Source organism: Lissotriton helveticus, chromosome 1_1, assembly GCF_964261635.1.
Source record: "Lissotriton helveticus chromosome 1_1, aLisHel1.1, whole genome shotgun sequence".
NCBI classification, from domain to species: domain Eukaryota; kingdom Metazoa; phylum Chordata; class Amphibia; order Caudata; family Salamandridae; genus Lissotriton; species Lissotriton helveticus.
Window position 1 is genome coordinate 337,197,957 of NC_136057.1, and position 16,498 is coordinate 337,214,454.

At 45.3% G+C, this 16,498-nt stretch overlaps 1 protein-coding gene across 1 annotated transcript in view; it reads left to right on the forward strand.

Annotated features, from left to right (window-relative positions):
• The window catches only part of TRIM24 (tripartite motif containing 24), a 1,142,914-nt gene that overhangs the window by 578,310 nt on the left and 548,106 nt on the right, over positions 1-16,498 (forward strand). Inside the window, exon 11 of the mRNA XM_078672569.1 lies at positions 10,372-10,504. Within this exon, the coding sequence (XP_078528695.1) occupies positions 10,372-10,504 (133 nt within the window). The remainder of the gene's footprint in view (positions 1-10,371; positions 10,505-16,498) is intronic.

Genomic DNA, 16,498 nt, shown 5'->3' on the forward strand with positions numbered 1-16,498 from the left:
TGTTTTCTTCATTAGACTGCTTCTTTTTCGTGAAAAACATGGCAAGTCACAACGCGTTCTTATTGAGTAGTGAGCCTTGCGTGTCAACAGCAAACTGCTCTTTATGCACAAAGCATATTTATCATCATTCAATAAGTTAAGTACCAGAACGAAGTACGCTTTTTCAAGGTTTATAATCACCAATTAGCATACTAATAACTTATGTGAAGATTACACCACACAACATATGGCATCACAGGACCTAATTCTCTAATCTGTGTGGTCCACAAAAAAACGACTTTTTTTCCACAGGTAGCATTATAAAACATAGACGCCATGACAAAAATAACGTTTGTGCAATAGCAGCAATCACCTCACTTGATTACAAAAACATTTTTTTTGTTTCCAGGAGAGGGCTTGGGCACAGTGTGGGGAAAAAAGTGCCTCTTAAGTATTTCTGACAAGAGGCCCTGCCACCTCCGTAGACTGTAATTTTTGTACAATTTTGCAGCTCTGATTTCATTTACTAAGCCTATAGCTCTAACTCGCACAAATGCGGCACCTATTGCATATAATCGTTCTTTTTGGACTGCCATAGCTTACATCAATGTGAGGGTCCATAAAACAAACAAACACACACAGACACCTGTCGGCTAGTGTTTGACGCTGATGTTTGCAACTTGTTTTTCTTCAAAGTAGTACTTTGGGTCACCTGTGTATAGTGACTCCTCCCTTACTTGGTAATACACATGGGCACTGTGAGAAGTTGGCCTGGTATATGATGTTCACTATTCTAGTGATCACCTTGCACCAGTCCAAACAACCCTTATGGTGATGGTTGTAAGTCAACCTTATAGACCAGCTATCCTAGTGGTAGCGTGGACAGAACAGTCTTACGCTAAAAGACTCTAGAGGGCATGTAAAGCCAGCTGTTTTACCATATGTAACCCCTTGAATATCAAATGAAAGGATGCCACACAGGATATATATAAAATATATATATATTTATTTCTAACACACTCCTCTGAACTCTTTGAGATCAGAGGCCAAAGCACATAACAAGACACTTAGTTATTATACGTTAAGTTGCACAATTTACGGTTAGGCCCTAGGGGCGAAGCAAACCATATATTAAGAAAGTGGTATAAGTACCACGTCACGAGAAAAGGAAAGGCCTAGGCAATCGCTGGGGCTACACTGTCTTAACAATAGTTTAGGAGTGGGAGGCCCACAGGCGGCGCGTGCAGTGTCTTTGCACACACGCGGGAGTCAATGTAAAGTCAATGGGAACTTAGAAGTTAGATTTAGAAGGATTTAGGACACTTCCGGTTTAGCTAGGAGGAAACAACTAGAGACTTTTAGACACTTGGATAGTCAATACCCTTGGGAGCACCGAGGTACTCGCGTTACCTCACCCACGGACGGCGGGTGCATAGGTGTGAAGATGTGTCTGGTTTCGTCGCTGGATCCTATTGAGACCTGGAGAAAGATGCTGTAGGCGACCAGAAGGAAGATGTCCGGGTGGATCCAAGGGTGGATCTAGGATGAAGAGGACCTGAAAGCAGAGGGGACAGAGTCTGGGTCACTAGCCAGTGACCGGGTGGAACCAGGAAGGAACCAGATGACGTCGAGGAGCAATCAGGTGCTGTCTTGAAGCTTGTCTCTACAGCCACGCGGACCAGGAGGCAAAGAGGACGACCAGGAGCTTGATGCGAGCTGTCCCACGCAGGATCTCGCGGATGGAGGAGTCTACTTCCGGATTGGAGTCAACAAATCTTGGCAAAGGCAACCCACGCAGGATTCAAAGAAGGCTTCTGGTGCAGACCAGCAAGGTCTGAGGGGCTTCACCTTTTCAGGGAAGCAGGGGCCAGTCTGGAGCAACCAGACCAGCGGTGTAATTCAAAAGGATTGTCGTCACAGAGGCTACTAGCCAGCGGGCTAGCGACCGGACAACGCGTCGAGCAGAACAAAGGCAGAAGGGCCCCACGCAGAACTCGTGGAGTGTGGGGAGCTGATCTTTATTGCAGATGATGCTCGGGAGTGGGGGTTCTCAATCCCCAGTGCATGGCTTCGAGGATGCCTCAGGAACTGCACAGGTAGCAAGTTGCAGGCTTTTCAAGATGTCCGGTCCCACGTGTCTCGTCGCCTCCACGGATCCCAGCTATGCTGCAGTCGTGAAGAGAGGGTCAGAGAGGTCTGGAAGTCTGGCTCTTGTCAGGCTCTGTGTGCGGGTTCCGGCGGGAACGTCGACAAAGCAAGCCGTTGATTTGCTGGATGGTGCCTAGTTGCCCAGGGTGGTCACTCCTTGGCCACAAGGGAGATTCTTCAATTTCAGCTTCAGCAGAATGTCGAAGGTCCAGAGTTTCGTGTCAAGTTTCAATTCAGGATTAATCTAACGTCCCAGGACTCAGCTCCTACCTTTATACAACTAAAAGGGGCTGGATTACTTACTAGGTCCCTCCAATGGGTGGGACCAGGAAGGGGGAGGGTTACACCCCCTCTCCTTTGTCCAGTTTCGCACCAGAGCTGGGGCTGGAGTGCCCCAGCAACCGGTTTGAACTGGGGTATGCGTGGAGCACCTAGTGTGCTCCAGGCAGTGTCTCGTTCTATTCAGCCCTCCCTGTCCCAATCCACAAAGTCCTGTCTGGGGTGGTGCTCGCACCTCCCCAGGCAGGAAACCTATTGTCCAAACCTCCGTGACTGGAAGGACTCCCAGCAGCAGGAGGTCAGACTTGTGTCGGTGGCAGCAGCGTCCATTTTGTGATGCTGAGGCTCTGGTTAACTTTAACCGGGATTAGTAGGAACAACATGTCTTCTCCCTCTAGAAGGGTGGAATGCTACCCCCGTCGCCAGAACTGGCGAGGGGGGTAGTATTCCAAAGCGTATGACACTTTACACGACATGTTTTGATAAAGCCAAACCAAAGTTAGCATTCAACCGCAAGGATTATAATGCACTTAAGAGTATATGGTACGGCTATATCCTAGAACAGCTATAAGGACATGGTTCCGAAAGCTGCAGACAGGGTCAGCTCATGCTAGAGCCTCATCTCACATACAACCAAGCACTCTGCCTTCCGGATTGTTAAGGCCTGCCATAGGAGTGACTTATAGGTGTATATGTGTCTAGATATAAGGTTAGATATAGGGATACTATATCTAAGCAAGGGGTGATTACACGACCTTGCCCCAGCTGAGTGATCAGCCAGTTGTGTCAGTTTGGATGGCCAGCCAGGGGTGGCATTACACATGCTGCAGCCCCTGGTAGGCCTTGGGTGCACCTATGCCCTGGGTACCTATGGTACACTATACAGGGACTCACAAGGGTGACCCAATATCCAATTGGAGATGTACCTAGAGTACATGGAGTCCATTTTTCAGTGAGAGCAGATAGCCTGGGGCCCTGATTAGCAGGATCCCAGGCCAACTAAGTCGAAAACCAGCTAAACACAAGGCAACAAATCTGGGGTGACCATAGTCAGGTATCCACCTTACTACAGGCACCAGCTCCATTGTTAATTATTTTTCTCTGCTATGAAGTTCAGACGTGTTTACACGCCCCATACTAATTGTTTCCACAACACAATCTCTCCAATCCTGTCACAGAGAAAAACTTTGACGGTTTGTGAGAAGTTGGCCTGGTATATGCGGTCCACTAATTAAAGTGGGCACCTTGTACAAGTCTAAACAACCCTTATTGATGATTAGGTTAAAGACCATCTTTCTTGAAAGCGATCATAGTGGTAGTTATGAAGAGCCGCCTTCAGGCTAAGTCTCGAAGTAATGTAAAGCAGCTTGTTTTACCAGTCTATAACCTCCTAAATAACAAAATGAAAGGAGAACCACACAAGGTATATATATATATATATATATATATATAACATATATGTATTTAATACTAAACACTCTCTACTAACCTCTTTGAGATTAGAGAACAAAGCACACAATATTACAGTACTAGAACAACAGTAAATAGCACAGTACACAGTGGTCTCCAGGGGGAGACCGAACCATATATTTAGAAACAACAAAATTTTACAAAAGAAATATGACCATCTGCTCATGGGATAAACATCTGTTGAAATGTTTTTGTGCGATGTCCTTCAGAGAACAATATGTCACTACATTTAATTAAGCAGGACCATAATGCAATAGTAACATTACTTGAAACATATGTATCAAGTTCATTGACTAGGTTGTTTGATCATACCTATGTTATGTTTACAGCCCTGAAGAAGCCCTAAATGGGCGAAACGCTTTGGCTGTCTCTTTGACCATCTTGTATCAAGAATTTTGGCTGCTTCTGTTGACATCTTGTACCATAAGGATATATTAAAAATAACTTTTTTCATATCATTGAAGGACATGTGTCTCGTTTTGGTGCACTGAAGCACTGTACAATTACTTCATTGCTGCCTCTCTATTTTTGCTTGGTGTTTGATTGTTTGTTTATGGTCCCCTGGCAGTGGACCAGAGAGGTGGGCAGCATTTGCAGAGCAATTTATTGTAGTTCTGTGTATAGTTTGGTGGTGCAAATTATAATTCCTTACTGCCAATGTTTGCTGCTTTGTTGATATTTAGAAAGTGGTATAACAACCACGACTTAACTAGACACTGTGCCTAGAGCTTGTAGAATCACTGGGCCCCAAGGAACCACCCAAGGTAGTGACACAGGTGACCCACAGGGGACGCGTGCAGGGTGAGAACACAGCTGCGAGCTCCGTACAATCCTATAGGAAAATCGCTGTTAGAATTTTAAAGTTTAAGGACACTTAGGAGAGGACTTTGAGCAAACCCTTTCAGACTTAGAAGGTTCAAAGGCCAGCACCCATATGAGCACCGGAGTACTTGTGTTACCTATGCACCCGGCTTCCCTCAGTTAGGTATCAAATGGTGTCGGGATTCGTCGTTGTTTTCTATGGTGTGATGCTGCAAAGTGCTGCTGCTGTGAAGAGGAAAAGTGTCCGGTGTGATCCAAGCCTGGATCAAAGCTGAGAAGAACCTGAAAGCAGAGGGGATAGAGTCTGCATCACTTGCCAGTGACCAGGGGCTCGGTAAACTAACACCCACCGCTGTCGGATGTTTCAGGTGAGAAGAGCAGAAGCTTGACTCTGCAGCCACGGGGACCAGGAGACGTCAACGAAGACCAAAGTCTGCAGGCGAGCTGTCCCACGAAGGATGTCAAGTGCTGGGTGTAAAAAATTGTCTCTCTATATACTGCACCAAAGTAAGGTTCAGTGTGCGCAGAGTCCACAGTCCCCAGAGGTATGGCAGAGGCTAAAGTTAGATATAACCTTACTCTCTAAAGTGGTAGCTTGGTCGAGCAGTTAAGCAGTATCAGAGGACAGTGTAAAGCATTTGTTGTGCACACTCAGTAAACAAATGGTCTCACACAATCAAGAACTGAAGTCTAGGCCAATGGTTTTATATATAAATATATAGTTTTTGTTTAGAACCACAGTAGGTATCATAAATACTTTCTCAGAATGAGATGCTGCAATTGAACACTTTCAAATAGCAATAGGCTTTTAAATGCAATTGATATAGTTGTTGCAATATGCAACACAAGTTAATCACAAAATAACATTGAGCTCAATGAGAAGTTTTAAGTAAATGCAATAAAATCACTTTACAAATGTTTTTCTTACTCAGGGCTGCATCCTGGATTCAGCCGTGGTGCATTTCCTTTGAAATAAATTGTTTTTGTTACACAGGTGATTTTTAAGGAATATTTGTATGTTTTTGAAAATCGACACTTAGAAGAAATTTTGGTGAAAATCAAGCAATGCAATCCTATGTAAGTACAGTTATAATTACTTTTGAAGGTCAGTGCTGGGCTCAAAGATCCAGCACTAGGATCTCTCCTGATAGCAGGTGAGTAATTTTGTTTTCATTGTTCAGACGATTTTTAAGGAATATTTCAAAGTTGCAAAACTCGACACTTAGAAGAAATTTCAAGTGAAAACCAGCCGATGTTACCCTATGGAGAAAATCAAGTTATCGGTCTTTGGGTAAGTACTCGACTGGCAGAGATAAGGTTCTGGGTTAAGACTCAGGGGTCTCCCATGGTCAGGTAAGTACAGTTGTTACACCCTCAGCGGTACAGGGCAGCTGGGTGCAGAGAGAGTAGGCCCAATGTTATCCTATGGAGGATAGGGGGCCTTTGGTTGGTGGCTGCTAGCAGGCAGGCCACGCGGCTGTGGGAGCTGAGCTCCTGGTCACTTACACAGGGCAAGCGGGGAAGTAGGATAGAACAGATGCTGCACTTCCAGTGGCACTCGGGCGGCTGGGTGCAGGGTGCTTTTGCTCCCAATGTTATTCAATGGGAAAGCTGAAAGTTGAACAAAGGCTGCAGGCTCGGGGACGGAGATTCTTCAGGTGCGACCACCACGTTGAGAGGTAAGTTAGGATGTTGGAGGATAGGTAGACACACAGGAGTTGGGCACAGGGGGCCGTGGGGCGCCGGGTGCAGGGGTGTATTTTGACATTGGGAAATCTTACCCTCAGTGGTTGGAGGGGGTCCCTTGTGGTGAGGCTGCAGCCATCGTTCCGTGCGTCGAGGAGGATCCTTGGGCACTGGATTTGTGGTCACAATTGCTAGGGGGACGTCCTCGGGGTCTTTGTTCACTGAGGCACAGGCCGGGTTCGGCGGTTGCTTTGTGTTCTGGATTCAAGGTTCCTGGCTGGCACCAGGGGTTGTTGCTGTTTGAGCAGAACCACTGCTCATGGGAGTCCCAGTCTTTAGATGAGCAAGGCAGTCAGATCCTCGGGGGTTTTCGAGGTTGCTGACCGCTGGAGACGCCGGGGTTTAGCAGGAGCAGGTTCAAGGATCAACAGGCCGGTAGGGCTGTGGCCAAGACAGTTGGTATCGTCCTCTTGTTAGCAGCTGCACGACAGGTCTACTTTCTTCTTGTTCCTCTATCGGGATCTGAGGAAGAAAGGTTCAGGGTGCCCCTAAATACAAAATTTAGGGGCGTTACAGGTAGGGCAAGGGTACGACCACAACTTGAGTCGTGCCCCGAATGCCGAGCCCTGGCTCCGAAACCTTTGCGGGAGTGGTCTCGAAAGTTGCTCGAGGCCCGGTAGCCACCACTGTCCCGTTCAAGGTCCCGGTCCCGTGGGAGGTCGAGGGACCGGTCGCGGAGCCGCCATCACCATCGTTCGACAAAGTCTTCACACTAGGAGTCAGGTAAGGCGAAGCACAAAAAGTCGAAGAATCAACTTCTCTCGCCACCTTCCCCAAGCCTGTGCTACTGGATTCAAGCTAGGCTGGCTGAAGAAGGGTGACATACCCTGAACCCGGTCCCAGGATGCTTGTTTCCGGTCCAGGGAGGACCTGGCCTGGCAGTTTGGTCTGGACTGTTCCCATGAGGCACAGGGTCAAGACGGATTTGCATATGGCTCGGTCCAAACTGGGGTGGCGTAGTGGGCAAAAGAACGATGGATTTAACCCAGATCTTCTGACTGCGGAGAATCTTTGCATTGTCAGCATTTCATCTATCATTTATTTGATGGAACACTTTTCACCTTAAATGGGATAGGTATACCCAGACGTGGGTCCCTTGCTCACTGTGCCACTGGATTCAAGCCAGCCTGGCTGAAGAAGGGTGACATACCCTGAAACCGGTCCCAGGATGCTTGTTTCCTTTCCAGGGAGGAACTGACCTAGCAGTTCGGTCTGGACTGTTCCCATGAGGCACAGGGTCAAGACTAATTTGCATATTGTTCGGTCCAAACTGGGGTGGCGTAGTGGGTAAAAAAACGATGGATTTAACCCAGATCTTTTGACTGGGGGATATACTGGAATATCAATCACATAGATCCACTGGACGCTTCAGTACAAACCATAATTTGCTATTTACTACATCTACAGCAATCCAATTTAGCGAATTTGTCCATACCCTTACATCCTGCTGCAATAGCTGCATATCTACAGAACAGACAACACCTGTCTATGTTCAGAGTGCCTGTCATTAAAGCATTTATGGAGGGACTTAATCATTCCTCCAAGACTTCCACCTGCTCAAGTGTGGAATCTCAACATTGTCCTCACCAGGCTAATGGGTCCACCCTTTGAGCCATTGCATAGATGTGAAATACAATTTCTCACTTGGAAGGTAGCTTTCCTCATAGCTATCACATCTTTGAGGAGAGTGGCTGAGCTACAGGCACTAACCATAGAAGAGAGCGATACAAAAGGGGATGGTGGACGGAGCGTTTGAACAAATCAAACACTCACCCCCAGTCAACTGATCTGGGTTTAATCCATCACCATTCTTTAGTTCACTCAGCCACCCCAGTTCAGACATGGCTATATGCAAATCAGTCTGACCCTGTGCCTCATGGGAACAGTCCAGCCCGAACTGCCAAGCCATGTCTGTTCGGGTTGGACTGTTCCCATGAGGCTCAGGGTCAGACTGATTTGCATATAGCCATGTCTGAAATGGGGTGGCTGAGTGGGCTAAAGAATGGTGATGGATTAAACCCAGATCAGTTGACTGGGGGTGAGTGTTTGATTTGCTCAAACGCTCCGTCCTTCATCCCCTTTTGTATCACTAACCATAGAAGAACCATTCTTACAAATACACCAAAACAAAGTAGTTCTTCGGACCAACCCTAAATTTCTACCAAAGGTAATTTCTGCCTTTCATATCAACCAATCTGTTAAGTTACCTGTGTTCTTCCCTCAACCAAATTCTGTGGCAGAACATGCTTTACACACTTTAGATGTCAAAAGAGCAATTATTTACTATATAGAAAGAACAAAACCTTTCTGCAACACAAAACATCCATTTGCTGCTTTTGCTCCACCACATGAAGGCAATCCTATATCAAAATCAGGCATTGCAAGGTGGATAATCAAGTGCATTCAGATATGCCATGCAAAAGCAAAAAGAACACTAACAATTCCCCCTAGAGCGCACTCCACATGCAAACTAGGGGCTTCTATGGCATTCTTAAGAAATATACCCATAGATGATAGCTGCAACATGGTCTACACATCACACATTCCCAAAACAGTATTGTGTGGATGTGTTAGCAAGACAGCACGCTAGTTTGGGCCAAGCAGTTTTACGTACACTATTTCAGACAACTGCAACAGCTACAGGTTAGCCACCACTTTGAAAGAGAACGGCTTTATAGTTATGCACAGCATATGATCTACATCTCACATGCCTCAAATGGAAAATGCTACTTACCCAGTATGCATCTGTTCTTGGCATGTAGAGCTGTAGTCACATGCGCCCACCCGCCTCCCCGGGTACCGATTCCTGTTGCAGTTAATCTTACTTAGATACATATACACATGGACATCTCTTACTACTCTTATTAACTTCCATTATCACCCGCTGCGGCAAACAATCTAACAATGGAGTCGATGCCCATTCGCACTATCACCGAAAAGAGGCGTCACCTACCTTGTGACTGAAAAAAACTTCTTCGAACAAAAACAAAGTGCAAACACCCGGACCCAACACTAGATGGCGGGCTATGCCAAGAACAGATGCATACTGGGTAAGTAGCATTTTCCTTCCATCTCGTATGTGTTCAAGCGGAAGGCGGTACTCCTTCATCCAGTCAGTGACGCTCGTCATGCATCTGTGGAAGTTGGTTCTGTTGGTGTTGGGGTCGTCTGTGAGTGAGAGATTGAGTTGGGTGTCGTCTGCATAAGAAATTATGTTGAGACCGTGTGATCTCACATGAGGTTGGACAGCTGGATCATATATGCATTGAAGAGAGTGGGCTGAGGGGTGAGCCCTGAAAGACACTGTAGGTGATCTCCTTGGGTTCGGAGGTAAAAGGTAGGAGGTAGATCCTCTGGGGTCTTCCAGTGAGGAAGGAGGTGATCCACTAAAAATGGATTCACCACCGTGAGAAAGACGGCAAACGTTGGAATGTGTTGGTGCAGTCACTTGTCTGTGACAAAAAATATTAAGTACAGCGGTTGTGTGTTTGGATTTAAAAAAGAAAACACCTCCCGCAACGAACCATCAAAGTGGGATGTCACAACAGCAGAAATTGTATATGGTCTTGATATTTGAACGTTGAGTATGTGTTTCAGTTAGTAATATGAATTAGTTTTCACTACAGTGGCTAAAGCAGTGTGAGTAGATGGTCTGCCAAAGTAGAATGTTTTGACAGTCACTTTGTTATGCTCAGTATAAAGTTGCTCTGTCTATCGTTGGGTTTTCATTGCTGTTGAGTAGTGTCAAATCGAGAATTAGCAAATGCAAACTGTTGTTTCAAATTCTGAGAAGAGTTCTATTTATGCAAACTAATCCTCTTTTGTTCCTGCAAATTAATCTGCCTAAATAAAAATCCAACTGAATCCTTCAAGTCAAAAACATCAATAAGGTTGCTTATATTTGTTGCATTTTGTTTACGTTTAAAGATTGACAGCTCAGGAAACATTGTAATGGAGAACATGATGCGGAAGGACGGTGGTCTTGATAACCAGCACAGACATTCCTCTAACAGGACTGTTCAGTCACCAAACTCGTCAGTGCCATCTCCAGGACTTCTAGGTATCTAGTACTGCTTTTATCTTTGGCTTCTCTTTGTTTTGAAGAATGCTGTTAATTAGTAGTGCTCTCTCTTTCACACATGCTTTCTGAGTATTGATTAATACTTCAACCCCTTTTGTGCTGTGGCTTTCTTCCCTCTCATTTGTCCCCTGCACGCCTGCTGCTTCCCCTTCACTCCCCATTCTTAGCGCTCTTTTGCTTTTTAAGGCAGTTTGTGCTTTAGCCTTAATTTCTACAAAAAAAAAACCAAGCCTTATTTGCATAATGCTTGTCCCATGTTCTAAGGATTCAAAAGGTTTCCAGGATTTGTGGCTACCAACGGAGGGAACCTAGAAAATTGCCAAATGTGGCAATTTTTATTTATATAAATGGCTAAAAAGGGCTCTAGGAATGTTTTTTTTTTTTTTAAAAGACATCGACATTAGGTATGCTCTTCTACAATCACCTTTTTACCAACTTTCAGAAATATGTAGACTAAAAAATAAGAAAATCAACACTTTTTAACAGTTTTCTAAGTGATTGTCCGTAGGTCCTATTTATGTTGCTGATACCAGTCAGTTTGTGGGGGAAAGAGGTGTGAAATCCAGAAACATATCCATTTCTGAATACAGAAAGTGGTCGTTTCTGTCAGCCACTAATGGTTGTCTCAAATAAAAGAATTAAAATTTAAAAAAAGTGAACATAAGTTGGAAAGAACTTAAATGTGTGTGAAAGTGTTAATGCTATTTTTTGCACTGAAGGCTGATCTACAAAAGCAATTTACCATTATATTTTCGAAACACAGAACCTATTAAAATGGAAGCCCACATGTCTGAGTGGGCCTATAGTACGGAACAGCAAGCGTCCAAAAACACACCGTTATTTTTATTTCAATTATATTGGTTCTTGGGATTGGAGTAGTTGTGTTATTTGGTACTGTAAACCACCTAGCACCCAGGTGAAACCAGATTAAACCTACCAACCCCAGGCTAGAGACCCTGGAGAGTACTATGATGTGTGCTTGCTTAGATACTACTAGTACTACTACTACTACTACTGCTGCTGCTGCTGCTACTACTACTACTACTACTACGTTTTCTGACCCAGAATGCGGTCAGTGTAAAATTCCCGCATTTTTCATAAATAGTTTTCTATATTTGCATTTCAACAAAGGGAAGATATTCATGGTCATGAACACATCATAGCCATGGCAGAAGTTACATAATATTGTGTTGTGTACAATTCTTAATGCTTAATATACATACACATTGCCTGTGGATAATGCATGTCAGTCCCTCTGTGTTTAGACCCAAATAAGCATAACCGATAGTTTGCAAAAACATCTATAACCCCTCTAAGACCTCCCCCCTCACAAACCATCCCCCCAGTAGCCTCCACATGTACAGACAGCACTCCATGTATAGTCTTTAGCATAAACCGTTCAGTTTTTTCCGCAAGGTCACAGTATAAATGGAGTACATCCAACTATCCCACATTTCTCAGTACCCCCTTAGTAAGGGCCACTTCAGGATCTGCGCGTTTGGATAACATAAACTGTGGTATTGGTCACGGACTGATTCTGTGCACCCCCACCGAATATGTTAGCCTGTCTGTATCAGCTAGCTCACAGTGCCACTAGAATCTTCTCTTATCGGGGAGAGAATCGTTTATGGCAACTTCAGAACATGACAACCCTGATCCCCCAGGACTGTGGCAACAATATACTACCTTTCGCTCAGTCACTCGTGCTCACTTAGTTCGTCTCAGAGATACACAGAATAAACAGTCTGGGCGTTTCAGTAAGAATTTATTGAACAGTTGTTATTCTAGTGTAGAATAGAAGAGCTGCACCAGCCATTAGACAGTAGCAGAGATATATGATTAGCAGTACTACGAAAGTAAAGGGATGGTACAGTTCTACCATTTTGCAGTAACCATGAATATATATACAAATACATAAAATACATGATAATAAGTGTGTCCTTCTACGATGTCTCCCTAACTAGATGTTCCTAAATGTACCTAGTATCTATGTAGGTGTTATTCCAAGAATCCCTCTAGGATCTAGTCAACCCCATTACCTGAGAATGAGAGAATATGGGACCCCGTCCTGGTCTTGAGTTGGACACCCCGCGAGGGATGTTAGACCACTGTGAGCTGGAGTGTTTGCATGCAGGAACATCAGCGTCACTGGTCAGTGTGTCAGCCGGTTAGTCACGGTCTTCTCTGTCTTTCTAAAGCAAGATATGATTCATATATACCCACAAATCTCCCCAGGGGTCCTACCTTGCTGTGTTACTGTGTCGGCCTAAAGGATAACGCCGGTCCTGAACTTTATATCGAGATATTATACAGGAGATGTTCGTCCTACTTTCAGTCCTGCTGTGCTTCCAAGAAGCCTCATGCATATTGTATTAGTTTTGAACTAGGGGAAAGCAGAGTTCTGATTGCAGTGTTGTATCTGGGTAAAAGGTCAGTCCCTATGAACAGTTATGTATGTAATGTAGGGAAGGATATAGGTGAAAGGTTGCAGTGTTACCTGCGCCTTTATAGGGTACCTATATGTAATAGAACACCCACTCCTCTTCCGACAGGACAACATATGTAACCTATTATTGTACTACCATTCGAACTAGACACTGGTACGCACAAAGTGATAAAAACATTTCTTTACAAAAAATGTTTAACTTTTCAAGAAAAAAAAAGAAATCTTAAAAAAACGTAAAAACGTCCTACATTTTTTTCCCCTCAAGCTTTAGCTTCTAAAAATTGTCCGTAGATATAGTCTGAACCACTATAAGCATTAGAAAGCCATGTATGCCCAGTAAATGAATGAAATGTCAATTTTTTTAATACGGTGAGTTCAAAGGAGATTTTAACTAGGCTTATTATGGTGATAGAGCTTAAGTTGAGTGACATAAAAAGGCAAGGATAAAATTAGTTAAACATTTGAGTGAACATCGAAATACTATAAGCTCGAATAAAAGTTTTAAGAGGCGCAATGGAATCTATTAATCTATAAATATATTGAATCACTAGAAAATAGTACATAAAAGGCTGAAAAGAAAAAGAAGGTAATCTGGTCACTCTCGCAAGGGTGGGACTAGGGAAGGGGTATATGGAGATCGGTATAAAGGTAGTGGGAAGGGGGGAGGTGGGGTTAAGCCACACGATGGAACTTCAAAACAGAGATAAACAAGCATTTACAATGCAATGGTCTCGGCAATATTATAGGTAGAGCTATTGGTATTGCTCATTATTTTTTTTATCTTTTTTGTATCCCTAAATAAATGGCATTGTCATTTCTATTGGCATTAGCTTTTATTTGCATATGTGATGCCTATTGCATTAGCAGAAAGAGAGTGAGGTAGTGAGATAGAGAGAGAGAGTGAGGTGTTGAGAGAGTGGGGTAGATAGAGAGTGAGGTAGTGAAAGAGTGAGGTAGTGAGGGAGAGGGATGTTGTGAGGTAGTGAGATATAAGCATAGAGTGATGTTGTGATGTAGTGAGATATAAGCATAGAGTGATGTTGTGATGTAGTGAGATAGAGAGAGAGGTAGTGAAAGAGTGAAAGTGAGTTAGTGAGATAGAGAGTGATTGAGGTAGTGAGTTAGAGAGAGAGTGTGAAGTTGTGAGTTAGAGAGTGAAGTAGGTAAAGTTTGCGCTATATAAAAACGCATAAAATAAATAAAAATAAAATACACCGACCTTTCACATTGTCACACCTCTCACTGCCCTCTCTGCGGTTTCTCCTTTCGACACCCGTCTCTCCCCCCACACATTCTTAAATGTTCTGTCTCTCGTGCAAAGCCCACTCTGATGTCTCTCTTCTCCAATGTCTTGGCTCTCTCTCCTCCTATCTGCAGCTTTTCACCTCTCTAACGGTACACCTCGTCTGTCTCTTGCTCTGTGCTTGCTCTCACGTCTCTTCTCTGAACTCGGTGTCTCACGCTCCCTCTCCATGACCTTTCACCTCTCCTCCTGTATTTCAAGTCGGCCAGTCTCTCGTTCACCTGCTCGACTTCAGTGTAACTTCTGGCATGCATTTTCTGATAGATACATCTGCCGTGTGGATTCCTCACCTTGTGAATACCCCCTTGCGTCAGCAACATTCGGAAATTCTTTTTTCGTAGCCTCGCGCCGACGTGGACTCCTGACGTCATAGAGACACGACCTCGCTCGCGACTCCGCTGACGTCACCGACGCCTATAATAGGCCCACGCCGGCGTGATGACATCAGTTCCCTTTTTTCCGCGTCGTCGACGCTAACGGTTATCGGGAATCTCTGTAGCCAACAGATACTTTGTTGTCTTTATTGTTAACATTTTCTGCATCTCTGTATCCTGTCTCTTCGACAATGTCTTCAAAAAAGACCGGCTTCAAGCCCTGCAGAGAATGCGGCAAAATGATGTCCATTACCGACCCACACAGCGACTGCATCTGGTGCTTGAGCTCGGACCATGATGTGGAGGACTGTTCTTCGTGTAAGAAGATGAACCCGAAGGCCCTGAGAGAGAGAGAGGCGAAGCTCCTGGTGGCTAAAATGAAAGCTGGAAAAGGAAAATCGTCGAAGTCTCGTTCTCGAAGGGCGAGGTCGAAGTCGAGATCGAGGTCCAGGTCTAGATCTAGAGGAAGGTCGTCTTCGAAGTCGGCTTCGGACCATGTTTCGAAGAAGAGGAAACATAAAAAGAGGAGACATGAGTCCCGACGTCGTTCTGGTAAGGAGTCGGGGTCGAGGTCGAGGTCACCGAAGGTTCGTTCGAAGGTGGTGACCGTTGAAGTTTCGGATCCAGAACCTGAAGGTGAGGCTTCCCCTTCTGAGTCACGGGCGCCGTCTCCGGCTCCGTCTCCGACTCCGAATCCGGCTCCGAATCCATCTCCGGCGCCGTCCCCGGTCCGAGATGAGGAGGAGCCTCATGAGGATGAGGGTTCCGAGCCCTTAAGCGAGCCGAATCCGAACGCTCCTCGAGACAGGCCTGAAGGTTTTCATCCACCATTTCCTGCCCCAGGCCAGGACCCTTCTGCGTTTCTCAACGCGATGTATGGAGTCTTTTCGAGGTCATGGTACCCCTCTGGTGCACCTTCGGGTCCCATGGGTCCTTTGGCGTTTAACTTAGGAGTCCCTCACTCCTACCCTCCGGCTCCGTTTATGCCTTACATGCCGGCTCCGACGCCACCGTGGCATTTTCCGGCTCCACCGAAGCCGTCGACGCCGGTTCTGGCTTCGCCAGCTCCGGGTCGACCTAGAACACATCCCGCTGAGCCTGCGGATTCGATCCCGACGTCGATTCCGAATCCGTCGGAGCCGATGGTGGATCCGAGGGCAAAACGGGTCAAGATGAGATCCAGAAGAGAGGCTCAGCGCCTTCTGGAGGAAAGGAGGTTTTTGGACTCACAATCTGATCTCGAGGAGGGTGAGTTGGATGAAGATACTTTTGAAGATTTGGCAGAAGCAGGAAGCCTGGATTTCTCTCCAGAGTGGGAGTTACCATCAGGTTCTAGTACTCCTTCTAAGGACATTCAACCTTACCATTTGATTATGAGAAAGGCTGCCAGTCTGCTTAAGTTGACTTTGCCTACAGCAGAATTCAAATCTAATATTCTGACTGAAGTACTCCATTCTCCGAGTTCAGTGGTGGAACCTCTTCTTCCTTTCAATGAGGCTCTAACAGAGCCCATCCTGGAGGTGTGGAAAAAGCCTTTGTCTGCTCCAGCTGTCTCTAAAAGTGTAGCCAGAAGATACAGGGTTGCCCCTGATGATCCTGCCTTTTTAACCTCTCACCCTTCACCGGAGAGTTTGATCATTCAGGCTGCATGCTCCAAAAAGAACATTAGTGCTTTCCCTCAGGTTCCTTTTGAGAAGGAAGCAAAGAAGCAGGATCAAGTGGCAAAGAAGTCCTTCTCCTCTGCCAGTATGGCATTGAAGTCATCAAATGCCACTTGCTTGATGGGGAGATATTTACACGCTCTGATGGACTCTTTACATGTTCTGGCTCCAAAAGTTCCTGATGACAGC